The 27,168-nt window shown below is 62.1% G+C and overlaps 1 protein-coding gene across 2 annotated transcripts; it reads left to right on the top strand.

Annotated features, from left to right (window-relative positions):
* Positions 1-130: 130 nt before the first annotated feature.
* Positions 131-26,292, top strand: GCGR (glucagon receptor). Of its 2 annotated transcripts, XM_037913849.2 has the most exons (14): positions 131-233; positions 18,938-19,102; positions 19,338-19,434; positions 20,057-20,164; positions 20,750-20,871; positions 21,100-21,206; positions 21,400-21,553; positions 21,649-21,808; positions 22,726-22,786; positions 23,742-23,811; positions 24,494-24,582; positions 24,834-24,972; positions 25,109-25,150; positions 25,396-26,292. In XM_037913849.2, exons 2-14 carry the CDS (start codon positions 19,049-19,051, stop codon positions 25,669-25,671), a joined length of 1,479 nt encoding a protein of 492 aa, XP_037769777.1. In that variant the 5' UTR covers positions 131-233; positions 18,938-19,048; the 3' UTR covers positions 25,672-26,292. The 2 variants fall into 2 exon arrangements, with proteins under 2 accessions (XP_037769777.1, XP_043384573.1); XM_043528638.1 differs by lacking the exon at positions 131-233 and having other exon boundaries at positions 19,087-19,102; positions 19,338-19,444.
* Positions 26,293-27,168: the final 876 nt, after the last annotated feature.

The following is a 27,168-nucleotide window of genomic DNA, read 5'->3' as shown; positions in this document are numbered from 1 at the left end:
TGCTGGCCTGGGGGCCGCTCCTGCCTGGGAGGGGAGCAGAGGCTGCGGGGAGCGAGAGCTGCTCCGTGGCCCGCCGGTCCCTCCCCCGCCCATCGGTCCCTCCCCCTGAGCCGCAGCTCCGGCAAAAGTTGTCCGCGGAGCTGGAGAGGTAGGGAGGCGGACCGCGGCTGGGCTCCCGCCCGGGCACCTGAAGCCTCTCCTGGAAGATGCACCCTGGAGCCGCGCCCCACGAGGTACCGCCCCGGTCCTGCGGGCTGGAGAGGGCTGGACACGAGGGGACAGGCCCTGGGGGAGCAGGAGGGGAGGAGACGGGTTGGGGGCAGAACAGGCGGGAGACCCTGCGCTGCGCTCTCCCCAGGGGCGCACGGGGCGGGGGGGCTGGTGTCGCTGCGCTCTCCCCAGGGGCGCACGGGGCGGGGGCTGGTGTCGCTGCGCTCTCCCCAGGGGCGCACGGGGCGGGGGGGCTGGTGTCGCTGCGCTCTCCCGAGGGGCGCACGGGGGGGGGGCTGGTGTCGCTGCGCTCTCCCCAGGGGCGCACCGGGGTGTGTGTCGCTGCTGCGCCCTCCCCGAAAGGCGCACGGGGGGCGCTGCGCTGCGCTCTCCCCAGGGGTGTTTTGTTCCGTGGCTGTTCCCCGTATTAGTCCCGGTCTGGGCTCCTGGGCACGTCGCTCTCCCTGGTCTCTGGATGGTTTGTTTCTCTCACCCGGTGCCGCCCCCCGCTCCGGTCCCTGGGTTAGGGGCAGGTGAAGAGGATGGGGCAGCCCAGGGTTCCGCCGCTATGACCGGGGTATCTTTTGGCTGTACCCGGGGAGATGCCGGGACTCTGCCCTGGCTCTAGCGCCCGTCACCGCGGTGTCCAGGCCCGCTGCCCCACCCGCCCCTGCAGTGCAGAAGCTAAACTTTCCTTCAAAAACGTGTCGCCGTCCCGGCGGGGCGGGGGGTGAGGCAGAGCCAGACAAGAGGCTCAGAGGCGACCCAGACCAGTAGCAGGGGGAGCGCAGGCCGCGGGGTGGGGGGGGGCACGGGGAGAGGTTAGTTAGTGGCCAAGGAGCAGCACAGGAGGGGCAGGAAAGCCCCCGGCTCTGGCTGTTTGGGTCAGAGAGGCAGGATTCCTTTCCCCCCTTTTCCCATGAGCCATGTATGACCTGGGCTGGGCAATAGCACTAGCCCCTGAGACAGGTGCCACTCAGCTCAGGGGCCTTAACTCTGAACCCTAGTGATGAGGGTTAAAAGATAACTTTGTTAACTGTTTCACTGCTGATCATTGTGACAAACGCCCAGATGCTCTGAGCTAGCAGGTCCCTGGGTATGCAGCAGCCCATCCCTCCAGTCCTGGCTCATGGCTGCACCATCCCCTTGGCCCTAGGACCTTGTCACGCTCCAGCAGCTGTATCTCGCTGCCTTCCTGTCCCTTAACGCTGAGTGGCTGCAGTGCCATCCCCTGCAGACAGCCCCAACCCGTGACCCCCATCGTCTCCACCCGACACCCCCGCCTCGCTCTGGAATCACTTCCAAGCAGCAAGTCACCCACCAGCAGCAAAGCTTGAGCCTAATTAATGCTAATGGCGGGCCGCTGGCTGGGCTCAGGAAACAGCTCAGCAGGGCCGGGGAGCCACTGCCAGAGGAGAGGCAGCGTCTGAAATGTTTGTGCGCAGAGCTTCGGCTCCCCTCCGCTGGGCTCCTCCAGGGCACCAAGGGCAGCTGCTCCCCCAACCTCTGGCTCTCCCTGTAACTCTTGGGATAAGTGGATCAGAGCAGTGGCCAGAACGTCCCTCCTTGGCGAGACTCGGGGGGGGGGGCGGGGGGGTCAGCGCTGCACCACTTAGCTGGTGTTAATAATCAGGACAACGGAGCTGGAGATCTAGCGCCTCCAGAAGAGGTGGGGCAAGGCCTGGAGCAGAAGAGGGCTCCTAGCAGAGTCCCCACCTGTCCCTGCTGCCCCTCTCCCCAACAAGATCTGGTGGGGCCCAGATCCACGGGGGTAGCCAGAATGGAACAAAAGATAGTTCCTCTGGCCCGTGGCCTGTCCCCATTAGTAGGGAAGGAGGAAGGAAGTGGCCCCTGTGAAACCAGACTGTGCAGCATGCCAGAGAAATGCTGCAGGGCACATGCAGTGTTGACCCCTGTGGTGTCTGGGAAGGACCCCAGCACCTTCCTGACGTCTGTGAGTTGAGAGGGAAATTACTTAACAATGTACCTCATGGGGCAAACTAAACGGGGGGGAGGGGTTTCCTCATGATCCCAACTGGTTGGCAGCTTAGACTCTGGGCCATGTCAATCCACAGCTGTTTATCCTGGCTGGTGTTACTGCAAATATTTAGTCATCCTACTGTCTAATCTGATTTAGAACGCACTGAGCTCTTTCGCTTACCGGTACCCTGCAGCAGTGAGTCCCAAGGGTTAATGATCCATTGTGTAAAAAACCAAAACCCATCCTGGGGTTTGATGCTGTGGTTTTAAAGGTTAAAAACCATGGTCCAGTGCCCCTGCTGGTGCAGGAGGCTTTGTGCAGGCGGGAGCTGGCCGTATCCGTGCCCTGTGCCACAGGGCATGCAGGAGACAGCTAAAACGGCAGGGACTGGCAAGCTCTCCCTGGCCTTTGGCTCGGTGCTGCTTGTTACCTTTCTGCATTTCTCCCAGCTGGAGAAAGGGAAGCAGCTCCCTGCTTGGCAACCACTCCCAGAGCCGGTTCTGTGCTCTCGGGCCCTACGGAATGGTGCAGCGGGTGGGAGCAAATAAGGAGTTTTTTCCTGGTCGAATGGGGCTATTTTGATTTGTCTGGGGCACCATAAAAGGTTGGTTGTGTGACCAGACAGCTGTGCCACCTTGCTTTAGTATTATGGGATGGTGCGAATAGCAGCATCTCCCTCCAGAACCTCTTCTCTTCCTCTCCTGTCCGTGTGAACTAGCCCGTGTCTCCAGTACTGCTCCCTCTCCTCACGGTGTGTGGCCTTTCTCTGCACTCCCCGGTTATCTGCCCTTTTGGAGATGCTGATCATGGTATCGCTGGTATCACCAGCTCCTCCTGGGCTGGGAGAAAGGCCACGGCACTGTCCATCCATCTTATTCTCTAGCCCTTTCTCTTGGTCCTCATTTCGACCTAGCTGCATGTTGATCAGACGGCTTCCTGCAGTGACGTCAGACCTCTTCCCTTTGGTTTTACAGCTGTGACCTGAGCAGTGTACTGAGAAGCGAAACTGTCCCTCACCATGGGCTTGACCATGGCTTTCCCCTGCTGGGTGCCCTCTGCCATCTTATTGCCTAGGTACCTGGTTCTCCCAGGGCTGAGTCCCTCCCTTTCTTGACTGGCCACAATGATTATGTGTCATTGGCATATCCCCAGGCAGTGGCTGGTGAGTGCACTTCTCTCTGCAATTCTGGCAGCCTGTGACAGTTGCCCAGACCCCAGGCACCTCTGGGAAGGGGCTTTTCAAATGACTTTGCTTTTGATGTGCGATGTAATGGGAACAGTTCATGCAGGGTCCCACCCACATGAGGGGAATGACCAGTCAGGGCGTGCCCTGAGCTTGCATCGAACTCTGGGGAAACGCTAGTGTAGATGGGCCAAACCTGGGAGAACTTGGTGTAAATCCGATGTTCTCAAATGAGGCTGGAAACAGCCAGTGGTTACACTGCTTTACACACCAGTGTGGGGGGAACTGTGCTGACTTGAGAACCTGAGTGAAAGCTCTTGGATTATTCCTATAGGTGAATCTGACCTGGTGGGGTCACCCCTGACCCTGGAGTGGAGGCCCCAAGCCCTATCTTTGTGGGCCACATAGCAGCACCCCTGCGAGTGCCCTTTGTGACTCTGTTCTGAACTAGGCTGTGTCAACAGAGTGTTTGTAAAGCTTTTGTTTAACCAGGTCCTTTGAGTCCGTGACCTTGTTGCTGCATGTGCATTTGTGAAGCCCGTGCAGAGAGTTCACCTTTGCTCTCTCTGGTCCTGACACGTCACTTCCTGAGCAAGGGACTTCTTCAGAGCTGAGCCCAAGCTCTGGGGGAGGAGGGGGACACAAGAGGGCTTTGGCTTACAAACCATTGCCCTCACGTAGTTTCCTTTCTGCCCTGCTGTTCTGTAGCCAGTGCTGGGGGTTGGGTGTTTGCTTGTGCCCAGCCTGGGGCCTGTCCTGCCCCGTGAATGTACTCTGCTGCTTTCACCCAGGTTCAGCACAGCCCCTGCAATTCCTTCTGCTTCATCTGGGTGTCTGCAGGAAAATGTGAGCACCTGCAGTCTCCCCGGGGCCGTGTTGGTGCTGCCCCAACTGTGAGCCCTTGTGAGCCCTCCCCACAACCTCCTCCCCGAAACTGGCACTGCCCTGCTGAATTCAGTATTCTGGGCTCCATTGCGTCAAGAGAGAAAAATAGACTGAGCAGGAAAGAGACAAAATGTGGATTAAAAATACATAACAAGAAACCTGTAACCTGCAAACTTCAGCCAGCAGCACAAGGGTGAGAGCATGCAGCCCTCGAGTCCTGTCCCCCAGATGGGTTTTGCACTGAGCCTTGGGGGAGATCAGGCCCAGTCCAGCAGGGGTGTTCCCACATACCAGGTCCACAAGCCAGTACCAGCTTCTCCGCTCCTCCCCTCCCTGCTGCTCCTGTGCCCAGTTCTGCCCCGTTGCTCTGTGCACTCAGCCTGTCAGCTCTCCTGTCATGGCTGCGAAGGCCCAGTGTTTGGAGAACCAGTCTGTGACTGATGGCTGTGTGCAATAGCCAGCATCCACCTAGCAGTGTCTGCTTCTGAGATCCACATGGGTGATGCAGGAAGGAACCATCGTATCTGGGGAAGCGTCTCCCCTCGCGATTCCTGTGCAGCCAGGGCTGACATGTCAGCAGCATCTTGCTCTAGTGGTCTCATTCCCTCGCTCTCTGGGACATGGGCACTTGTGCTGCAGGGAAGGGGGATGATCCCCTGCACTGTGACTGACCAGCCAAGTCCTCAGCACAGTGGGGTTCTCAGCTCGTGCTCCTGGTGACATTCCAGGAAATGTCTTCCAGCTCTGTGAGACCCAAAGCGTTTGTTAGTTAAATGGGCAAGATGGGATTTGAGGGTCTGCAAGCCCATCCGCACAGCAGGGAGCTGTTCCCAGGCCCTCCCAGGTACTGAGCTCCCAGTACAGGCTGGACATGCTAACCACAACCATGCCACTGGCCTGCTCTGAGCTTTGGCGTGTCTGCCCTAGTTCCCTGAGTTGCATGGTTTTTCATTTCCTGACTCAGACAACTTGGTGAGCCCGTCTGCCCCACCCGGAGCCTCCCTGCAGGGCACCTTATCCGCACCCCAGAGCTTGCCACCTGCACATGGGGCTCTGTTTCTTGCTAGGACTCTCACCCCCAGGGGGTTGCTGGAGCTGAAGGTGGCTGCTTGGGATGGTTTGCTTTTTGCAGTTCTGAACAACTCATCCTGGAGGAGAGATGCTGACCGCCAAAGAGTACTCAGTTGATTTATTTAAGAGTAGCAGCTGTGTTAGTCTGTATCCATAAAAAGAAAAGGAGGACTTGTGGCACCTTAGAGACTAACACATTTATTTGAGCATAAGCTTTTGTGAGCTACAGCTCACTTCCACTGTGTGCATCCGATGAAGTGAGCTGTAGCTCACGAAAGCTTATGCTCAAATAAATTGGTTAGTCTCTAAAGTGCCACAAGTCCTCCTGTTCTTTTTACAGTTGATTTAGTTCATTTGCATACTGCATTCTTACTGGTGGAAATGCTATAAAAGTTGCTTTGGGTTTTCTTGGACCACTGTGATGTAAAAGCTGATGTCACTGAGGCCTTGTGACATCATAACCTCTCCCTGTGCAACCACTACAGCATTTTAATCAATAGCAAAACTGTATGCAAATAAGTGTCAGTCCACTTGTGACATCAGAGGTGCCTCAGCCAATTGGATGGCTCCTTGCGTAAATATGCGCTATTATACCTCTTTTATATCCAAGGCTGGACTAGCTGAGCGCTGTGGGTCAGGGCAGCGCAGAGCTGGGGGGAGCCCAGGGCTGTGGGTCGGGGCAGCGCAGAGCTGAGTGTTTGGGAAGCCCAGGGCTGTGGGTCGGGGCAGCGCAGAGCTGGGGGGAGCCCAAGGCTGTGGGTCAGGGCAGCGCAGAGCTGGGGGGGGAGCCCAGGGCTGTGGGTCGGGGCAGCGCAGAGCTGGGGGGGGAGCCCAGGGCTGTGGGTCGGAGCAGCGCAGAGCTGGATGTGTGGGGAGCCCAAGGCTGTGGGTTGGGGCAGCGAAGAGCTGGGTGTTGGGGATCCCAGGGCTGTGGGTCAGGGCAGCACAGAGCTGGGTGTTGGGGGATCCCAGGGCTGTGGGTCAGGGCAGCACAGAGCTGGGTGTTGGGGGATCCCAGGGCTGTGGGTCAGGGCAGCGCAGAGCTGGGGGGATCCCAGGGCTGTGGGTCGGGGCAGCACAGAGCTGGGTGTGTGGGAAGCCCAGGGCTGTGGGTCAGGGCAGCGCAGAGCTGGGGGGAGCCCAGGGCTGTGGGTCGGGGCAGCACAGAGCTGGGTGTGTGGGAAGCCCAGGGCTGTGGGTCAGGGCAGCGCAGAGTTGGGGGGAGCCCAGGGCTGTGGGTCGGGGCAGCACAGAGCTGGGGGGAGCCCAAGGCTGTGGGTCAGGGCAGCGCAGAGCTGGGGGGGGAGCCCAGGGCTGTGGGTCGGGGCAGCGCAGAGCTGGGGGGGGAGCCCAGGGCTGTGGGTCGGGGCAGCACAGAGCTGGGGGGAGCCCAGGGCTGTGGTTCAGGGCAGTGCAGAGCTGGGTGTTGGGGGATCCCAGGGCTGTGGGTCAGGGCAGCGCAGAGCTGGGGGGATCCCAGGGCTGTGGGTCGGGGCAGCGCAGAGCTGGGGGGAGCCCAGGGCTGTGGTTCAGGGCAGTGCAGAGCTGGGGGGAGCCCAGGGCTGTGGGTCGGGGCAGCACAGAGCTGGGGGGAGCCCAGGGCTGTGGGTCAGGGCAGCGCAGAGCTGGGGGGAGCCCAGGGCTGTGGGTCGGGGCAGCACAGAGCTGGGTGTGTGGGAAGCCCAGGGCTGTGGGTCAGGGCAGCGCAGAGCTGGGGGGAGCCCAGGGCTGTGGGTCGGGGCAGCACAGAGCTGGGGGGAGCCCAAGGCTGTGGGTCAGGGCAGCGCAGAACTGGGTGTGGGGGGAGCCCAGGGCTGTGGGTCAGGGCAGCGCAGAGCTGGGGGGATCCCAGGGCTGTGGGTCAGGGCAGCACAGAGCTGGGTGTTGGGGGATCCCAGGGCTGTGGGTCAGGGCAGCGCAGAGCTGGGGGGATCCCAGGGCTGTGGGTCGGGGCAGCACAGAGCTGGGTGTGTGGGAAGCCCAGGGCTGTGGGTCAGGGCAGCGCAGAGCTGGGTGTTGGGGATCCCAGGGCTGTGGGTCAGGGCAGCACAGAGCTGGGTGTTGGGGGATCCCAGGGCTGTGGGTCAGGGCAGCGCAGAGCTGGGGGGATCCCAGGGCTGTGTGTCAGGGCAGCACAGAGCTGGGTGTTGGGGGATCCCAGGGCTGTGGGTCAGGGCAGCGCAGAGCTGGGGGGAGCCCAGGGCTGTGGGTCGGGGCAGCACAGAGCTGGGTGTGTGGGGAGCCCAGGGCTTGAATAGCTGAGGGCTCTAAGGCAGGAGTGAGGGGCCGCAGCAGCTCTGTGGCAATACCTGACCAGCCTCCCTGTCAGGCCCCCCAGCCTGGCTGCTGGCTGTAGTCCTAGGAGTGCTCTCAGAAGAGCCAGGCTCATGCTGGCATCACATCAGCTCCTGCCCTCTGACGGCCCCTCCCCTGCCCAGTGCCGAAGCCCCTGCTGTGCCAGATCCTATCTCCGAGGTCAGAGCCAAGCCAGCCATGGCGAGTGCTCCATTAGCCCCCGGGGGCTGATCCCTTTGCCTCGGAGGGGACAGCAGGCTTGGGGGAGACGCTGCCTGACTGCTTGTTTGCTCAGCGATGGGCCCAGTGGGGATGGGGTGTCTCCGGTGGCTCAGGGCGACACTTGGGGCAATGGGGTGGTGCCTCTGCTCCGAGTCTTTGGAGCAGCGAGGGGCCATGCTGGGGTTTCTTGCCCTAGTGTGGCAGGGGTGTTGCCACACTGGGATGGTCTGAGGGCGTGGTACAGATGCCAGAGGTTTCCCCATGGAGATCCACGCCGTGCTGAGCTGCCATGATCCCTTACACGTGTGTGTGAGATCTGGGCTGAGTCACAGCCCTGAGACAGCACGGGAGGGGGCAGTAGGTGTTGGCAGGAGCGGGCCCTCGGCATTGGCTGGCTAGGAGAATCCCCAGGGGCAGCCTGGGAAGTGGGGGCAAAGCCCATCTCCCTCTGCAGCCAGGGCGCTGAGTGGAGCTGGCGCTGTTGCGATTGGCTGCCAGCTCTTAGCTTTGGGGAGTGGAATGAATGTGCCACCCCATGTCTCCATTGCTCCCCCAGGCTGTAGGACTGGCCCAGAGCCCCCCAAAGCCATGGCAGGCTCCCCAGCCAGTGTCCGCAGCCAGGGCAGACACACCTCCCAGCGAGCGGGAGATGGGCGGCAGATCTGAGCACTCCAATTCCCTGGGAGTGTGGGGGTCCCTCCCAAATTGGTATTGGCAAGACAGAGTGCTAATCCCCACCCCCACCCCAATCCCACCCAGGCCACTCATGGGGCACTGCTCAGGTCTCTGACCCCCCACCCCACACCCGCTGCTGCCTGGATTGTTGATGTCTGTGTGTACGGGGCATTGTAACTGTTTGCCTGCCCTTTGGTGGTTGTTTGGCCTTTCCGACTGTGGGCTCCCGGGGCCTCTGAGCGCTACCAGAGCGAGAGCAATTCCAGCAAAGTGCTCCTTTTCCCCCCAGCTCTGCAGAGCTTTCCCCAAGCTGAGACCGGCCTGGCTCTTTCTCTTCCCCCACAGCCGATGCCTCTTGGCTGGCTGTCGCTGTCCGGCAATGTATGGAGCCTGCTCTGGGTCCCTGGACCTGTATCCCCCACAAGTGGGGCTGGGCTCAGGGGTGTGGGCCTGTTGCTGCCCAGAGAAGCTGCCGGCTCTGGTGCCCCCTCAGTGTTTCATGTCTGAGGCTCTGGAGTTTGCGGGAGCCGTAGACGGAGGAATTGTAGGCCGGAGCGTGGGGACAAGCAGAGGGGTCGGATTGCTTCATCCCTCCTTTCTGGGGCTTTTCTTTCCTTGAGCAGCCTCAGCCCCAGGAGCCTGATTATCTCTGACGGGCCGTTAGTGCCCGAGCCCCTCCCCAGCCCTGGTGGGGCAGGGCAGCCTACGCTGTCTGACTGTGGCTCGCCCGTGCGAGGAGCCTGGCTCACGGCCGGCCCAGTGTCACCCCTGCCTGCGGCACTTCCAGGAGTCATGGTGCCAGATGCTCTTACTCTTCTTCAGACCCCTTCAACCCAGCTCAGCGGCGGCGGCCAAGGAGGCAGGAGAGCTCTGGCCTCTGGGCAGCCCTCCCTGGCAGAGCACACTGCCTGGGCCACGCCGGAGGTGCCCCTGGGCCGTGCCCTGGGCCAACGTGGCTCAGCAGGAGGGACACCCAGCTGCCGCCCCGGCCCCTCCTCGGCCCTTGCAGAGGCGAGGGGGTGTGAGGGATTGCACCCCACCACAGCAGGGGTTCCACCTCCAGCGCTGCAGGGCACGGGGCAGACGCCATGCCCAGCCCAGCCCCTGAGCTAGCAGGGGGCCTGTGGGAGGCCCCTGACCCATCCAGCAGGGGCAATGGAGCCCCCATACCCGGCCAGGCTGGAGGGGACAAGGCTTTAAATGAGTCTGTTCCCCAAGGACCGACAGAGGGATCCTCCTCAGCATCGGAACAGGAGGCTGGGGACACCTGGGCCTGCCCATCCTGTGGCTGCCCGGGGCTGGGTTGGTGGCCCCAATATCCCTCGTGTTGGAGGCGGGGGGGGCGGCGAGGAGAGCTGGCTGGGGGGCTCCTCCTTGCTGGAGCCCCATGTGTTGCTGGGGGGCAGAGTGATGTGTCCACATGGGCCCAGCTCGCTGGCAGAGTGGGGAGACAAAGGCAGCCAGGGTCTCGGCGGAGGCCGGTGCATCTGTGTACACAGCTTTCTACTTCTCCTCCCCAAGAGAGCGGCAGCCGCTCCGTGTCCTGGCCACGCAGTCGGCACGTGGCCAGGCTCACCAGGGAGCGCATCCGCAGCAGGGAGAGGCCAGAAGCTGCCAGTGCACAGGGCACAGGAGTGGGCAGCCCAGCTCCTCTCCATGCTGTAGTCCCAGCAACCTGGAGAGAGCGTGGCCCCTAGGCCCCGGGAGCTGGGGGCCGTGCACACCCCACCCCCACTGTGCTGCACCCAGGCTCTGAGCTTGAGCCCCCTCCCCAAAGCCTCCCCCCACTGGCCAACCTGCATCACAGGGCACCTCTCCCCCAGTCTGAGGACTGAGTGCCATACGCCTGGTGGCCTGACAGAGCCGGCACTGCTGGGGCAGGGAGCTCTCTGGGCCTCACTGGTGAGCGAACCCGCCGATGGGACCCGGCAGGGACTGCCAGGCTGACGGCGTGGTTTGGGGCCGATGTGTCAGCTCCCTGGCAGAGTCCCTGTGGAAATCTCCTTCTCACAGACTCACGCAGGGCCAGAGCCCTCCTCAGCAAGGGGATGGACAACGAGACTTGCCAAAGCAAGGGGTGTGCTCAGAGCCCCGGCGGGGTGGGCGGCAGGGCCAGGACTGGCTGAGCTCCCTGCTCCCATGGAAAGGAGGCCACGTGCTAAACCCGGTGGACCACGGAGGCTCCCCCATTACCCTGGTCTCAGTTCCGCTGGGGCTCTGGGGGGTGAGGGCACCGCTCACCCCACCAGGCATTAGAAGTTGTATTCACACTGGGCTGCCCCATAGCTGCCTGGATGGGACTGAGAAGCTGAGGTGATGCTCAGCGGGGCGAATGAGCTGAGGGGCAGCCCCAGGGTTAGAGCACAGGCCACAGGGCTGAGCCATGCCACGTACGGGTTTGCACTGGGCACAGCTCAGCCGGGGCTGAGCTGCTATTTCCCCTGGCACTGCGGACATGTGCGGGGCAGAGAATCGCAGCCCCAGCTCGTAGGGTGGCCGTCGCCAGGGAGATGGGCCCGACTGAGGGGTGTGGGAGCCTTGGGGCAAGGGGGGCTGGGAGCCTGCTCTGTCCTTCCGCAGCCAAGAGGCTGAAAACCTTTGCGCGAATCCAAGGAGTCAGAATGAGGAGGGTCCCTGGAGATGGGGCCGGGCAGCAACAGGCCCTGGCTGGTGCCTGGGGAGGTGCCACAATGCAAGAGAACAGGGGACCAAACCAGGCGGCTGGAGACGGTGGAAGGGCAGCGCAGGCCAGGCAGGGGAGCATGGGGCCTGCGAGGCAGCTGGGCAGTGAAATCTGGCCAGCTGGGTTAGGAGAGGGCGCAAGGGCTGTGGCCTGGCCTGCCAGTGTGTGAGTGGGGCTCATGTCGGGCAGGTGCCTCAGGGCAGGACGTGCCGGCCTAGCGGGAGACACTGCGCAAGGGCGGCTGGGCAACGGAGAATGGGGAACAGGCCGGGAAGTGGGGCCAGGTGACATTCTCCCTGTGGAGCTGCCTTCCACACAAGGAGCTTGAGCCTCACTGGTGTAGGGCTGTGATGAAGTGGGACTGTTCTTAATGTTTCCTCTGAATACTGTAGGGGTGCCTCAGTTTCCCCTAGGCATTTCTTAAGTCTCTAGGTGGTGAGATAAGGGGGTGTAATTGTTGCAGAGCAAAGGGCCAGTGAACATAAATGGCCGACACTCTGTCTCCTGGCAACTGATGGCCTGGGCCCTTCCCCCCTGCAAGGTGAGAGCTAAAGGGTTGGAGAACAAAGGAATCTGGTGACCTCCTGGCCCGGGAAAGGGACAAAGCCCAGAGGAGGAGGGGCTGGAGGGACTTTCAGTTTGGGGCTGGCTGGGGACATGGAGTGAAGTGCAGACGTGGTTGTCTGGCTCACTGCCCCCCAAAATGGACCCAGCTGAGGGGTCCTGTTCTCTGCACCTACAAGCTCTGTGTTAGACCATGTTGTGACGAAGTGGGACCGTTCTTAATGTTTCCTCTGAATAGTGCGGGGGTGCCTCAGTTTCCCCTATGCAGTTCTTAAGTCTCTAGGTGGTGGGGTAAGGGTGTATGATCATTGCAGAGCCCTAGAGGGCAGGGGTGTGCAGGGGTCTGGACACAGAGAATGGCCAACACCCTGTTTCCTGGCAACTGATGGCCTGGGCCCTTCCCCCCGCCAGGTGAGAGCTAAAGGGTTGGAGAACAAAGGAATCAGGTGACCTCCTGGCCCTGGAAAGGGGAAAGCCCAGAGGAGGAGGGCTGGAAGGAGCTTCAGTTTGGGGCTGGCTGGAGACATGGAGTGAAGGGCAGACGGGGTTGTCTGGCTCACTGCCCCCAAAATGGACCCGGCTGAGGGGTCCGGTTCTCTGCACCTACAAGCTCTGTGTTAGACCATGTTCCTGTCGTCTAATAAACCTCTGTTTTACTGGCTGGCTGAGAGTCACATCTGTCTGCAAAGTTGGGGTGCAGGACCCTCTGGCTTCCCCAGGACCCCCCCTGGTCGGACTCGCTAGGGGAAGCGCATGGAGGGGCAGAGGATGCTGAATGCTCCGAGGTCAGACCCAGGAAGGTGGAAGCTGTGTGAGCTGTGTGTCCTGCAGACAGGCTGCTCACAGAGAGGAGACTTCACCAGAGTCCTGCCTGGCTTCATAGGGAGCGGTTCCAGAGCATCACCTGGGGACTCTGTGACAACTGGTGGCAGAGGTGGGATGTACTGCACCCCGCGGATGGCGCTTTCTGCAGTGAGTGACTGGGGAGCAGTAAAACTAAGGGGGATTGACGAGGACCAGGCGTGCTGAAGGCTCAGAGAGGAGCAGTTTCGGGGGGGGGGGGGGGGCGATTAACCCCTGGGAGTGTGTGACCAGCGAGAAGGACTTTTGCAGTAACAGGGTCTCCCTGGGGATTGCAGCGAGCGGTCCCAGGGGTGAAGTCTGCAGCTCAACCCTGGCAAAGAGGTGGTGACCTTGAGAAGGGCTGGGACACTAGGGGTTCTCCCTGGAAACCGTGGGGAGCTGAGAGCACACAGGCCTGTGAGTCCACAACAACTTGGGAAGAGTGGAGTGATGGCCCGTCACCATCTCCTTAAGAAGGACACTGTAACCCTGTGCAGAAAGAGAGGGTTGAGCATTGGAAAGTTCATCAAAGCAGAGTTCATCGTGCAGCTATAGGATGATGACCACTCTAAGGAGCAGATTCCTGACCCAGATTGGGGAGGATCTGGGAGCATCTGGAGTGGTAACCAAGCATCCCCAAGACTCCTGTCCCCAGCGGGGGTCTTCACGATCGGGTTCTGCATGGGGGGAGGGGGAGGAGCTGCTCGGCTGGGGATACCTGCCTGCCAGTAACGAGACCCCTGGGGCTGCGTGGGATGGAGAGATGCTGGGGCTGCGTGGGATGGAGTGGGGGCTCCCGCTGGCTCTGATGCAGTGAGGAAAGCAGCAAGCTCGCTGTCTGCCCCCACTGGGACAGCAAGGGCAGCGCTGAGGATGGGGGGAGCTGAGACCCCAGATGAGGGGGGGACTCACAGGCAGGGTAGGTCGGCTGCCAACCAGGTTTGCCTGGTCCAGAGGCGCTGCTGGGAAGTGATCCCAGGGCAGGGAGGGAGCAACCAGGGACAGGGCTCAGTGGGGCTGTGACCCCAGGCCCAGCCAGCGAGAGGGAACAGGTCCCACTCCCTTCCTCAGCAGCTGAAGTCCAGACCGAGCTGCAGAAGGATCCCTCCTTGGAGGAGCTGAGGGAATTTGCTGGCCACAGCGCTGCAAACCCCCTTGGAGAAGGCTGCAGGGACAGATTCCTGTGGGAAAAGGGATTCCTGTACTGGGAATGGCTCCCCCAGGGGAACTAGAACCATGGGGAATCAGGAGGCAGCCAGTGGTGCCCTAGAAGTATCACCGCCGGCTATCGTACCTGTCCCTGGCGTCCATTGATGACATCTGTGTCTTTAACCAGATCTGGGAGGTGAAGAGGGTGCTGGGCTGCCTCAAGGAGGCAGGACTGATGGTAAAAGCTGGAAGGTGTAAGGTGGGGATGGCAGAGGTGTCGTACCTGGGCCACAAGGTGGGGAGCTGCTGCCCAAGCCCAGAGCTGGCCAAGGTCAAGATGGGGGCTCTTAACCAAGAGAGCTCAAATCACAGCCCTCCAAACTGGAGCGCTGGGAGAAGACCTGATCTCAGTTTGAACCCCAGGGGTTTTGGGGTGGAAAAAGGGCACGGGCCACATAAACCTTCCCACATGCCACCAGCAAGTGCCAGCAAGCACACCTGAACCAAGGAAGGGCATAAAACTGGAAGGGCCTGGTGTAATTCCCACCAAGGAATGGGAGAGATGCTGGGGCATCCATGGGAACGTTGGTGGGTTTGAATTTCCCCAGGTCACTGGCTAAAGTGACCTCGCTCAGTTCGGTCTCGAAGGGGGGAGAGATGTGACGAAGTGGGACTGTTCTTAATGTTTCCTCTGAATACTGTAGGGGTGCCTCAGTTTCCCCTATGCAGTTCTTAAGTATCTAGGTGGTGGGATAAGGGTGTATGATCATTGCAGAGCCCTAGAGGGCAGGTGTGTGCAGGGGTCTGGACACAGAGAATGGCCGACACCCAGTTTCCTGGCCACTGATGGCCTGGCCCTTCCCCCCTGCAAGGTGAGAGCTAAAGGGTTGGAAAACAAAGGAATCCGGTGACCTCCTGGCCAGGGAAAGGGACAAAGCCCAGAGGAGGAGGGGCTGGAGAGAGTTTCAGTTTGGTGCTGGCTGGGGACGTGGAGTGAAGTGCAGAGTGAAGTGCAGACGGGGTTGTCTGGCTCCCTGCCCCCCAAAAATGGACCCGGCTGAGGGGTCCTGTTCTCTGCACCTACAAGCTCTGTGTTAGACCATGTTCCTGTCGTCTAATAAGCCTCTGTTTCACTGGCTGGCTGAGAGTCACGTCTGACTGCGGAGTTGGGGGACTCGCTGTGGGAAGTGCACGGAGGGGAGAGGATGCTGAATGCTCTGAGGTCAGACCCAGGAACGGGGAAGCCGTGTGGGCTTCTTGCCCTGGAGACAGGCTGCTCCCAGAGAGGAGACTTCCCCAGAGTCCTGCCTGGCTTCGTAGGGAGCAGTTCCAGAGCATCACCCGGGGACTCCGTGACAAGGGCCCATGGGGCAACAGCCAGCATCAATGGAAAATGTCCTAGGGTTTGGCAGTGAGCTGGCCAGTGTGGGGCAGCCTCCCCAGGGAAGGGCTGGGGGCCCACAACTTGGGACTTAAACCAGGGCAAGGCAAAGGCCTGGGGAACTCCCTGTAGGGCCTGGGCTGGCCAGGGCAGGGAGGGCAACAGACCGGATGCCCAGGGGTGGCTGCCATCTCAAGTCCCTTGCAGCAGGTGAGCCAGGGGCCTGTGCTGTGGGAAACACGGACGGTTCCCCTGTCCTGGTGCTCTCTAAATATGGAGAGAGCCTGTGTGTCCAGCCCAGCCCCAGGCAGCATCTGGTGCTCCCAGCCCTGATTCATGAATTTCTCAGGCTCCCAAACAGCTGCTGCTTCCTCCCCAGCTCCCAGGGTCTGGGGAGAGGACAGGCGATTTTCCCAGGGATAAAAATAGGCGAGTGGCATAGGGGAGAGTCCTGGGAGAGTCCTTGTGCCTGGGTGGCACCGAGCTCCCTCCCCCCAGCGGGCGGGGAATGTCTGAATGAGAAGGGAGGCTGGCGGGCAGAGGGCTCTGAGAACGGGGCTCTGTCCCTGGCTGGAGTAGCCAGACTAGCCACTGTCACTGCATGGAGGTGCCCCAGCTCGCAGACACCGGCAGGCAGCGTGGCCCCAGGCGCCGGGGGGCAGGACTGCAGGGTTCTGGGTGTTTCTGTGATGGGCGGGAGTCAGGGCATGGCTGGTAAAGCAATTACAGGTGATTTCCCCTTCTTCCCCAGTGCTGCTCCAAAGCATGTGGCCAGCGCTCTGAGGCAGAACCCACTCCCAGCCTGGAAGGAGCAGCCCAGTGCCAGCTACTGGGCACACAGCCGCCTCTGATGGGCAGACAGCCCCTTGACTGCTCTGGCCCAGGGCAGCCACCGGGCCCTCACACTTGGGGTTGTGTGAGGGGCTTTCCAGAGCACGAGAGGGCGGGCAAGCTGCTGGCTATGGAGAACTCCTGCCCTGTTGCTGGGGGCAGCCGGAATGCCCAGAGCCCGAGCAATGCCAGGCTGTGCCCGCAGCGCTGGCCCTCCTGTGCTAAGGGATGTTCGGGGCCTGGGCTGTGCTGCGGGGGGTGCAACGAGAATGGCCCATTTGTTAGCAGAGCAGAAATCCCGCTCAGGAGCCCTTTAACCAGCTTAGGGCAGGATAGAGGGAATTAACACCTCATGAATTGGGCTTTGTGTCTGAGTCCCTCTGAGCCAGAGGCAGGGATATTGTGGGTTTGGCAGGGACGCAGCCTGTGCCCTGCAGCACGTGGGAGCAGGGCAAAGCTCTGGGTGTAGGAGCTGGGCCCGGGATGGTGCAGGGAGGAGTCACTGTCTGCCTGGTTCACCCTGAGCCAGGGGATCGCGGCTGTTAATCATTAATGGCCACCGGGGAGGTAGCAGCTCCCTGTTCCGCTGGGATCTGTAAACAAGGGGGAGCAATGGTGCTGCGGGTGCTCCTTGCTCACTTCTTGCCCTGGTAAATCTCTACCTAGAAGGGGACAGGGTGAGAGGGGCGACTCCCTGCCAGAGAAAGTGGAGAGCTGCAGGCCGAGCTCCCGGAGCATGGACAGGCCCTGCCGGTGCAATGGAACGTGTGGCTCAGACTTGGCGCCTGGCTACCCAGATGAGGCTTCAAGCACAGAGGCCGCTGACCCCGCTGCCCAGTGGCTGGGCCATGCTCATCCACCCTGGGGTGGAGCTGGCTCAGCCTGCCAGCTGGGGGCTAGCACTGGTGGGGTTCTGCAGGGCTCAGCTCTAGACCCAACGCTGTCCAGTGTTGGCACCGTTGAGCCGGAGGTAAATGCAAACTGGCTGCTGATAGAATTTGTGGCTGACATGCAGGTTGGTGGGCTGGTAAATATCCATGAGGCCAGGGCAGTAATACAGAGCTATCTGGACCACTTCGTAGGCTGGGCCTAGTCAGACACCCAAAGGCAAGGGCAGACATCTGGGAAAGAGGCTTGACGTCCCTGCCTATGGACTGTGGGGCTGTACTCTGGAAAACAGTGACTCTGAAAAGGGTTCTGGGGTCGCCATGAACTGCAACTGAGTCTGAGCTCCCCTTGTGACGCTGGGGTGCATAAACAGGGGAGTAGGAGCACGGAAGAGGTGCAGCCTCGGTAAAACCGATCTAAGATACTGCATCCAGTTCTGGGGGTCTGCTTTTTAAAGGGCATTGAAAGCTTGGACATTGAAAGCTTGGAGGGGGTGCAGAAAAGAGCCTCAGAAATGCCCTGCCAGGGTTGGTCTAGGTTTGCTTGGTCCTGCCTTAGCACAGTGGGCTGGATTTGATGGTCTCTCAAGGTCCCTTCCAGCCTGACATTTCTATGACTTAAGATGCTTTAGCCAAACTCAAGTTATCGGGCTTAGTACGGGGGAGCTGGGTAAAATGCAGTGCCCTGTGAAATACGGGAGGTCAGACTGGATGATCCAGTTGTCCCTTCTGGCCTGAAACTCTTTGGATCTGAACCAAGCTCTTGACTTGTCCCCAGCAGCAGTTGGGAGCTGGGCAGGAACAGATGGTGCTGTGGGGATGTCTAGCCTGGGAGCAGTCCCATGCAGAGCATGGTGCAGAGTCCAGCCTGCAGGTGACTGGCAAGGCAGGCCTGGACCAGGTGCATGGTGGGCCCAGCCACTGGCTGGCTGGCTTTCCCACCATCCCTAGAAGTGGGAGCAGCCAAGCCCAAGCCAGCCAGGGCTGTTGGGAGTGCATGCTCTAGGGTGGGGCTAGGACTGAGGGGTTTGGGGTGTAGGAGGGCACTCCCGACTGGGACTGAGGGGTTCAGAGGGTGGGAGTAGGATCAGGGCTGGGGCAGAGGATTGGGGTGCAGGGGGTGTGAGGGTTCTGGCTGGGGGTGCAGGCTCTGGGGTGGGGTTGGGGATGAGTGGTTGGCCTTCAGGAGGAGGCTCTGGGCTGGGGCAGGGGGTTGAGGTGCAGGGGATGAGGGCTCTGGCTGGGGGTTTGGGGCAGGAGGGGGATCAGGGCTGGAGTAAGGAGTTGGGGTGCGGCAGGAGGTCGGGGTGCAGGCTACGGGCGGCGCTTACCTCAGGCAGCTCCTGGAAATAGCATCATGTTCCTCCTCTGGCTCCTATGCGGAAGCGCGTCCAGGCCATCCTGTCCACAAGCACCGCCCCTGCAGTTCCCATTGGCCATGGTTCCCAGCCAATGGGTGCTGTGGAGCCGGCGCTTGTGGCGGGGGGCAGCATGCAGAGCTCCCTGGCTGTCCCTACGCCTAGGAGCAGGAGGGAGGACATATCGAAGCTTCCGGGAGCCATGTGGAGCCATGGCAGGCAGGGAGCCTGCCTTAGCCCCAGTGCGCTGCCGACTGGACTTTTAATGGCCCGGTCAGCAGTGCTGACCAGAGCCGCCACGGACACCTGACAACCCTACCAATGGTGCTGGGCGTTGGTGCTGAGCTAGCTCTCCCCACGGGCTCCCATTAAGGGGCCTGGTGTCTGCACCGCTAGAGCGACTGGCTCGGGTCCCTCTCACAGGCCTGACCCTGCCAGGGGCCAAGTACCTTTGCTCCTGTGGGCCCAGCGACCAGGGTGGGATTTCAGAGAGCTCAGCGAGGGTCTCAGCAGCAGCTGTGCCCCCTGTGCCGAGTCCTGCCAGCACGTGGCTGGGCTCAGTGTGTAGCCCCTGGGGCCCTCGACTCAGTCAGGGGCCATCCAGCGAGAGACTGCACTTCGCCTTGCCTGCACCATTGCATGCAGGCTGGCCCCCGGCAGCGCGGCCCCCTCCCCATCTGCAGAGCACCCCAAGCACTCTCTGCCTTTGTCTCGTGCAGGGTTTCCTGTGAGCCAGCCAGGAGCAGGGGGAGCAGCTGGGCCTGGGCCGTTCTGTAGGAAGCAGGTTGCTCCAGGCCATTCCCGATGCGGTTTTGCAGCCCTACAGAGGGATGTCCCAGCCGTGCCTGCTCAGCCTCCTGCTGGCGCTGGTCTTCTACTGCCAGGTAAGGGCTAGGCTGGCCCGGCCTCTCCCGTTGGGGCTGAGCCCGCCCGCTGCTGGACCTGCCTTGCCCGGGATGGCTCTGTCATGCCCAGCTCCTTGCTGGGAGGGGGAGAACCAGCTCAGGCTGAGGAACAGCAGGGGAATCCCTGGTCTCTGGGGTCCTGCCCCTCTTCTCTGGCCCTGGGGGAGTGCTGCTGGCTGGTCACTGACGGGCCCCCTACTGTAACCCCCTCCAGGGACCTTCAGCCCAGATCATGGATTTCCTTTTTGAGAGCTGGAAGGCCTACAGTGAGGAGTGTCACCAGAACATGAGCCTGCAGCCCCCACCCACAGGTGAGACCAGGTGAGCGTGAGCCCCGCATGCCTCCCCTCCCCTCCCCCGTGCAAGGGGCAGCTGAGCTTTCGCTGGGGAGCCTGGGAGCGCAGGGGCCGGGGACAGACCCTCTCCACCCCTGGGTGTGCTGCGGCCAGGAGCAGCTGCCTGGGCAGGGGAGTGGGTGGCAGAGGAGAATGGGACCCAGGGCTTCCTGCCCCTTCGAAGGGCTGCTGGGGTAGTGCCGGGCCCTGGCGCTGCACAGACCTCAGGAGCTCACATGGTCTGGAGACAAGCACCATGTGCAAGGAGGGGCTGGGGGGCAATTCCAGGGGCACATGGGGGTTCGAGGGGGCAATTCCAGGGGCGCAAGGGGGCAATTTCAGGGGCACACAGGGAGAGAGGGGGCAATTCTGGGGCACACAGGGTGGCATTCAGGATTAGTTTTGTAACTATAGAAAATATTGATTCTACCCACTCTCCCCAAAACTCCCCCAATGGCCCCTCACCTGACCCCCCCCCATTGCCCTCCAGTGGCCTCTCAGCCAGGGGGGCACCCATTAAGGGGGGGGCTGGATGGTGGGGGGCTGTCAGAGGCGCTGTGACCCCCATCCCTGCTCAGGGCCTCTATTCTCCCTGCAGAGCTGGTCTGTAACCGAACCTTTGACAAGTTCTCCTGCTGGCCCGACACGCTGCCCAACACCACAGTCAACGTCTCCTGCCCCTGGTTCCTGCCGTGGCACAGGAAAGGTAGCTACCTGGGGCTGGCCCCTGGTCCGGCCGTGCTGTCCTGTGCTGCTGGGCGCACATCGCACATGGGCAGTGGCTGCCATCTGCTCTCCCTGGGCTCTGGGGCGCTCTGAGCAGCTGTAGGTCAGCAGGGGTGGGGAATGGAGGCCTTCTGGTGCCCTCTGTGGCTTGCAGTGCCAGGAGCCATGGGAGGGGGTGCTGAGGAAAGCCCTGTGCTGGCCGGGGACGGAGTGTGGGGAGGAGAGTTGGGATACTCACTGCCTGACCCTCGACTGCCCCAGATGGCTAATGGGGAAGGGCAGGGTTCATTGGCTCTGGGCGCTGTCGGCCATTCAGGACCCTGTCACTGGCAGCAAGGATGGACCTGGCAGGGATGGGACCAAGAAGTGTGGGGCGTGGGGAACTAGCCAGCAGGGCACAGTGAGGAGCGCAGGGGCTCTGGCAGGCCTGGGGAGGGAGGGGAGTTTATGGGGGGCTGGCGTGGGCAGATTGGGGGGACTGGCAGGGAGAGCACGGGGGCCCGGTGTGGGGAGCACGGTGGTCTCTAACCAGCCAGTTCTCCATGTCCCCATCTCCCCCCTGCAGTGAAGCACAGATATGTCTTCAAGAAGTGTGGGCCAGACGGGGAGTGGGTGAAGCGCCCCAATGGGCAGCCCTGGCGGGACAGCACAGAGTGTGAGATGGACGCAGAAGACCTTGAAGCCCAGGTCAGTGGGGGCAGGTCTGGGGCTGGGCTGAGCCGTCCAGCCCCCATGGGATGGTATGAGTGAGTCTCAGCTTAGCCCCACAGCAGCTGAGAATTTGGGATGGCCCAGCAGCTTTGCCTCCCAGGGGGGTACGGGCCGTTCCCATGCCTGGGCTCTGTCGCTCCAGCCCACGGACAGACAGACAGACATGCCCAGCCCTGCTCAGCAGCTCTCTCCCTCTCTTTTTAGGATAAATTTGCCAAAACCTATGGCAGCTTTAAGATCATGTACACAGTGGGCTACTCGGTGTCCCTGGGCACCCTGCTCCTCGCCCTGGCCATCCTGCTGGGCTTCAGGTAAGGGCTGGGGGAGAGCTACCTGAAGGGACAGGGAGGGAGGGGAGGAGAGGCAGCCGGGAGAGGGGAAGATGGAGCTTGGGGGTGGGGAGACTTGGGAGATGGGGCCAGGGCTGGATTTAGCCGGGGCTGTAGGAGCCAGGCTGGGCACAGTCCTTGCTGGACACTGACTGGGGGCTCCTGCTTTCGGCAGCAAATTGCACTGCATGCGGAATTACATCCACATGAACCTCTTCGCCTCCTTCGTCCTGAAGGGAGTCTCGGTGCTGGTGATCGACACCCTGCTTAAGACCCGCTACAACGAGAAGATTGACGACTACAACGTGGGCATCTGGCTCAGCAACGAGGTGAGCTCCCCGGGCCTTTTTGCCGTGCTAGTGGGTCTATGGGGCCAGTGCCCTACTGAGCCCCACCCACTCATCATCCCCCCCCGCCCCCACAGGCTGCTGCCGGCTGTCGAGCAGCCACCGTCTTCATGCAGTACGGCATCGTGGCCAACTATTGCTGGCTGCTGGTGGAGGGGATCTATCTCCACAACCTGCTGGTGCTCGCTGTCTTCTCCGAGCGGAGCTACTTCACCCTCTACCTGTGCATTGGCTGGGGTGAGCACCTGGGCACGGCACTGGGGAGGGGGTGAGACCAGCCACGGCACAGCACCCGGGCACAGGGGGCGGGCACCAGCCACAGCACAGCGCCCGGGCACAGGGGGCCGGCACCAGCCATGGCACAGCGCCTGGGCACAGAGGGGCGGGCACCAGCCATGGCACAGCGCCCGGGCACAGGGGGCCGGCACCAGCCATGGCACAGCGCCCGGGCACAGGGGGCCGGCACCAGCCATGGCACAGCGCCCGGGCACAGGGGGCGGGCACCAGCCACGGCACAGCGCCTGGGCACAGAGGGGCGGGCACCAGCCATGGCACAGCGCCTGGGCACAGGGGGTGGGCACCAGCCACGGCACAGCGCCTGGGCACAGGGGGCAGGCACCAGCCATGGCACAGTGCCTGGGCACAGGGGGTGGGCACCAGCCGTGGCACAGTGCCCGGGCACAGAGGGCAGGCACCAGCCATGGCACAGCACCCAGGCACAGGCACCAGCCACGGCACAGCGCCCGGGCACAAAGGGGTGGGCACCAGCCACGGCACAGCGCCTGGGCACAGGGGGGCGGGCACCAGCCACGGCACAGCGCCTGGGCACAGGGGGCGGGCACCAGCCACGGCACAGCGCCTGGGCACAGAGGGGCGGGCATCAGCCACGGTACAGGGCCTGGGCACAGGGGGCGGGCACCAGCCATGGCACAGCGCCTGGGCACAGAGGGGCAGGCAACAGCCACGGCACAGCGCCTGCCCAGAGATGCAAAGGCCATGCTAAGGTGGTATGGTGGACGCAGTGGCTGCTTTCCATCCCAGGACATGCACCTGGTGCCCCTGTCTCAGCCTATGGCCCCTGGAGGAGCTGCCCCTGAATGTATTTGTGCTTTCTAGGGGTTTCTCACCTGCTTCTGTCTCTTTTTCTTCCCCAGGGGCCCCCATCTTGTTCCTCATCCCCTGGGTGGTTGTGAAATTTTTATATGAAAACATTCAGTAAGTAGAGGCACGCAAAGTGCGTGTGCAAAGTGTGAGCTATGGGAGTGAGGTGTGGGCATGCAAAGTATGTGTGTGAGAAGTATGGGTGTGCGAGGTGTGGGCACATGCAGTGCATGTGTGAGGTCTGTGTGAGGTGTGGGTGTGATAGGTACATGTGCAAGGTGTGGGCACACAAAGTGAAAGTACAAAATGTGGGCATGCGCAGGCTGCATGTGTAGGTGTGGACATGCAAAGTGTATGTGCAAGATGTGGGCACATGAAGTGTGGGTGTAAGGTGTGAGTGTGTAAGGTGAGTGTCTGAGGTGTGGGCTGCATGTGCCAGCTGCATGTGCGAGGGGTGGGCATGAGCTGGCTGTGTGTGGGAGACATGGGCAGGCTCTGCGTGCAAGGTGTGGGTGTGGGCGGGCCATGCGTGCAAGGTGTGGGTTTGCACCAGCTGTGCGTGTGAGGTATGGGTGGGCTATGCTTGTGAGGGCATGCTGGCTAGAGACTGGGCTGAGCCTGCATGTGGGGGCAGATTAGCCCTCAGCCTCTCCTGCGGGTTCGAACACCTCCCTCTGAATCAGCTGCTGCCAGCTCCTGCTGGAGACAGGCATAGAGTGGATGGGCCTAGGTCTGACCCATCTATCTAGTGCTGTGCATGGCGGTTCATTAGGGGCACGTGCATCTGTAGTTGCCTGTGTGCCTGGCAGAGGCTGCAGACAGTCTGTGCGCTCATGGGGGTGGTGTCTGTGCCTAGGGCAAGGGGCATGTGTCCGGGCAGGAGCAGGTCTGTGCCTGCGGGAGAGCCCTGGCCTGGTTCATGTCCCTTGTGTTACCTGGAAATCCCTGCCAGGAGCCTTGTACCACCTTGTGCTAGGGCTGGGCTGAGCTTCCTGCCGGGGCACATGGCACGTGGCACATCGATACAGAAGTGCCCCTTCCCCTGTCACCCCTCGTTCTCACCTCCCAGGTGCTGGAGCACCAACAACAACATGGGCTTCTGGTGGATCCCCCGCTTCCCCGTGTTCCTGGCCATCCTGGTAAGTCCCAGCCCGCCCTCGCCCCCCTCCCGGCTCCGCTGGTCTCCTCCCCGCTCCGCACCATGGGGCCCCCCCTCTCCGCACCGTGGGCACCCCTCCTGCAAGACGCTCCCCCTCTTTTCCCTCCCTCCAGCCCAGGCACCCCATCCGCCTGCCCGGCCCTACTCCTGACACACACCCTAGCTCTCTCTCGCATGCCCCAGCTGCTCACAGATCACAACTTCATGTTCGGCTTCCTTTGCCTCCTCCTCATGGAGCTGTTGGGCTGCAGTCGGGGCGCGTTTTCCCACTTTGCTCCACAGCCACGGTGCCTGGATGCGGCCTGTCTTTTCAATGAGAGCGAGTCTCCCAGAATCACGTGATTCCAAGAGCTGGGGCTTTCAGAAAAGCACCAAATATTGTGAGAGTTGGTGACACTGGGTTCCCCTCCATAGCTGCCCTACCCTGCCCAGGCAGAGCCCCGACTGTGGGCAGGGTCCCTTTCATCCTGCACTGGCTGCCTGGGGCTGACTAGACTCCCCAGGGTGCATCTGGGACAGGGCTGGGCACGGTCATCTCCTCCCCAGTGATAGTTCATGGGGCTAGGCCCACCAGCCCCACTAGGACTCCCTTGCTGGGGTGGGGATCCTCCAGTCCCTGGTCCCCATACCCATCTGCCTCTCACCCTATTTCTCCCTTTCAGATCAACTTCTTCATTTTCATCCGCATCATCCAGATCCTGGTCTCCAAGCTCCGTGCCCACCAGATGCGCTACACGGATTACAAGTTCAGGTGGGCCTCTCCCCGCCCTAGGCCCAGCTGTCCCTCTCACACCTTGGAGAGGCCGCTGCACCGCAGGCCCCCTGCTCTGTGTGTGTGTGTCCGCTGCCCTGTTGTGCCAGAGGGGGCTCCGTGTGGCCATGGGACCCGCCTCTGTGCCTGTGGTCCCCGTCTAACCAGGGGACCCCATGTCTGCAGTGTCTGAGCGGGGAGGCGAAATGGGTGGGGAGTGGCTGGCTCTGATTGGTCAGTCTCCCTGGCAGGCTGGCGAAGTCCACACTGACGCTGATCCCGCTGCTGGGCATCCACGAGGTGGTGTTTGCCTTTGTCACGGACGAGCACGCCCAGGGCACCCTGCGCTACGTCAAGCTCTTCTTTGACCTCTTCCTGAGCTCCTTCCAGGTGAGCTGGGCCTGGCGCCCTCAAGCACCATCTCGCCCAGCCTCCGTGCTCTGTGGCCTCCCCTCTCATGACCCTGGGGAGAAATCAAGGGGCCTGGGCCGTGCCCCTCTCATGCCCTCTCTTCTTGCTGCCCTAGGGGATGCTGGTGGCCATTCTCTACTGCTTTGTCAACAAGGAGGTGAGTGCAAACGCCCTGGGCCCGGCACGGGGAGCCCGTTCCATGACTGCGTCCACTCGGGACCCCGTACCAGCATTCTGCAGCACAGGCCCGGTGGGGAGGACTCTGCTGCCCTGTGCCATCTGGGCCCCAGTAGGGGCTCTGGGCTTGGCCTGGCCTGTCTTGCTGTCACCTGCTCTGTGGGAGCCGGAAAGCGGCTGTCGCAGGCCCCGGGCCATGCTCACCCCGTCTGGGGCTGTTTGCAGGTGCAGTCGGAGCTGCTGAAGAAGTGGCAGCGCTGGAAGCTGGGCAAGGACCTGGAGGAGGAGTACAAGCATACGTACAGCCAGACCCCCAATGCCCGCAACGGGGGCAGCAGTACTTGTGAGAAGCACAGGCTGGTGGGCAGCTGCATCACTGGGCTAGGGCGCAGTCAGCCCACGGCGCACACCAGCACCCACTACCTCGAGAAGACGGGCTGCAGCGCCAGCGAGAGGCACCAGTGCTATGAGTTCCCCGAAACAGCCGCCAGCAACTTCTGAGCCCACCCCCTGCCACGCAGCCAGGGCGCTGGGCCCATGCCCGCCCGCGGGCAGGCTCTGCTGGGCAGGGAGAGGGAGCTGAGGGCTCAGGCAGCAGGCTTGCAGGGACACAAAGCGAGAGTCTGTGCCTTTCAGCCCCAGCCTCCCTCCCCCTTCCTGGGGCCGTCTGGGGATCGGGGTGCACACCAGGGTGCCAGGGCCTGATGCCAGGCATGCTGAGGATGGAGCCTGCCCTGCTGCCCCATCCATCCTTCGGGGGCACGTGCCAGGTGGGCACGTGATGGTGTCTGTGCACAAGGTCTGCACCCCAGCACAAGTCCACATGGAGGGCAGAGCACCCTGTACCAGCCTGGCGGGGTGTAGGGAGCCTGGGGATAGTGCCAGCTGGAGTGTGGGGGCAGGGTGTCTGCCTGCCGGGCCATGTGTACAGCTGCTTCCTGCGCTTGCTCTGCTGCCCGCCAGCCCCTGTGCCCGAGGTTAATTTATCTCTGCAGTAGCTGTGTAAATAGGCATGGGGTCCACGGGGTGGCGGGGCAGGATCTGTCTGCATCTGTCTGGGTGCGGCGCGACATCGCTCCGGAGGACGTGGGCACCAATAAACCCTGGAGTGTGTCTCATGGCAATGAGGGACTGAAGCCTCCTGACTGGGAGCTGAAAGGGCGGGGGAGGGGGCAAGGCCGGCACAGCCCAGGGAGGGGAAGGCACAAAGGCTGTTGGGCGGGGGGGGGGGAACACTTGCTCAAAGGGGGTGAGCAAGAGGGGGGAGTTTGCACAAAGACAGGGGAGAGGGGGTGCATGCACAAAGGCGGGCCGGAGGGCCTCCGCTGGGCAGGTGGGTCGCCTTGAGTCACCCTTGGCCCAGGGCACTCCCCCCGGGGCAGGGCTGCTGGAGAGCAGTGCACTTGGCCTTTCTCCTTGCTCGATGCCCTGGGCAAGGCAGCGACTTCCTTGGGGGGAGCAGTGGGAGAGGCCAGGCTGCACTGGCACAGCTGCAGTCAGCCAAGCAGGGAGGCCTGTCTGCCTTCCCAACCATCCTGCCAACAGGAGCTGGCCCTGGACGCCCCCTCTGCCCCGTTAGCGCTCTGCAAACAGGCAGCAAACCGTACCCCTGACCCGCTGGCCCAGCTCCCAGCAGGGGTAGTGGGCCTGAGGGGCTTTCAATGTGTCCCTGCCTCCCAGTGCGAGACTCCTGCTCAGCCACGGCCCACCCCGACCCGCCTCGTGCTTTCTGGCCTGGGGCTGGGGTGGGAGCCCTCCAGCGAGGTGGGTCAGTGAGAGGTGGGTTTGAGCTGGAGGAGAGCTGGCCAAGGCCTGGGGCTGGCACAGGCTGCACCTGGAGTCAACAGAGCCTGGCTTGGGCCTGCAAGCTCCTCTCCCATCCCTGCCAGCCAGCAGCTAATGGCTCTATGGCTCTCAGCACCAAGAGCCTTGATTCAGTCATCTCCATCCAGCTCCTCCACCCGCTGTGCTCTCCCATGTGCCTGGCACAGGCCACAG

The sequence above is a fragment of the Chelonia mydas genome, chromosome 14, assembly GCF_015237465.2.
Source record: "Chelonia mydas isolate rCheMyd1 chromosome 14, rCheMyd1.pri.v2, whole genome shotgun sequence".
NCBI lineage: Eukaryota > Metazoa > Chordata > Testudines > Cheloniidae > Chelonia > Chelonia mydas.
This window is presented reverse-complemented; position numbering and strand designations above follow the sequence as displayed.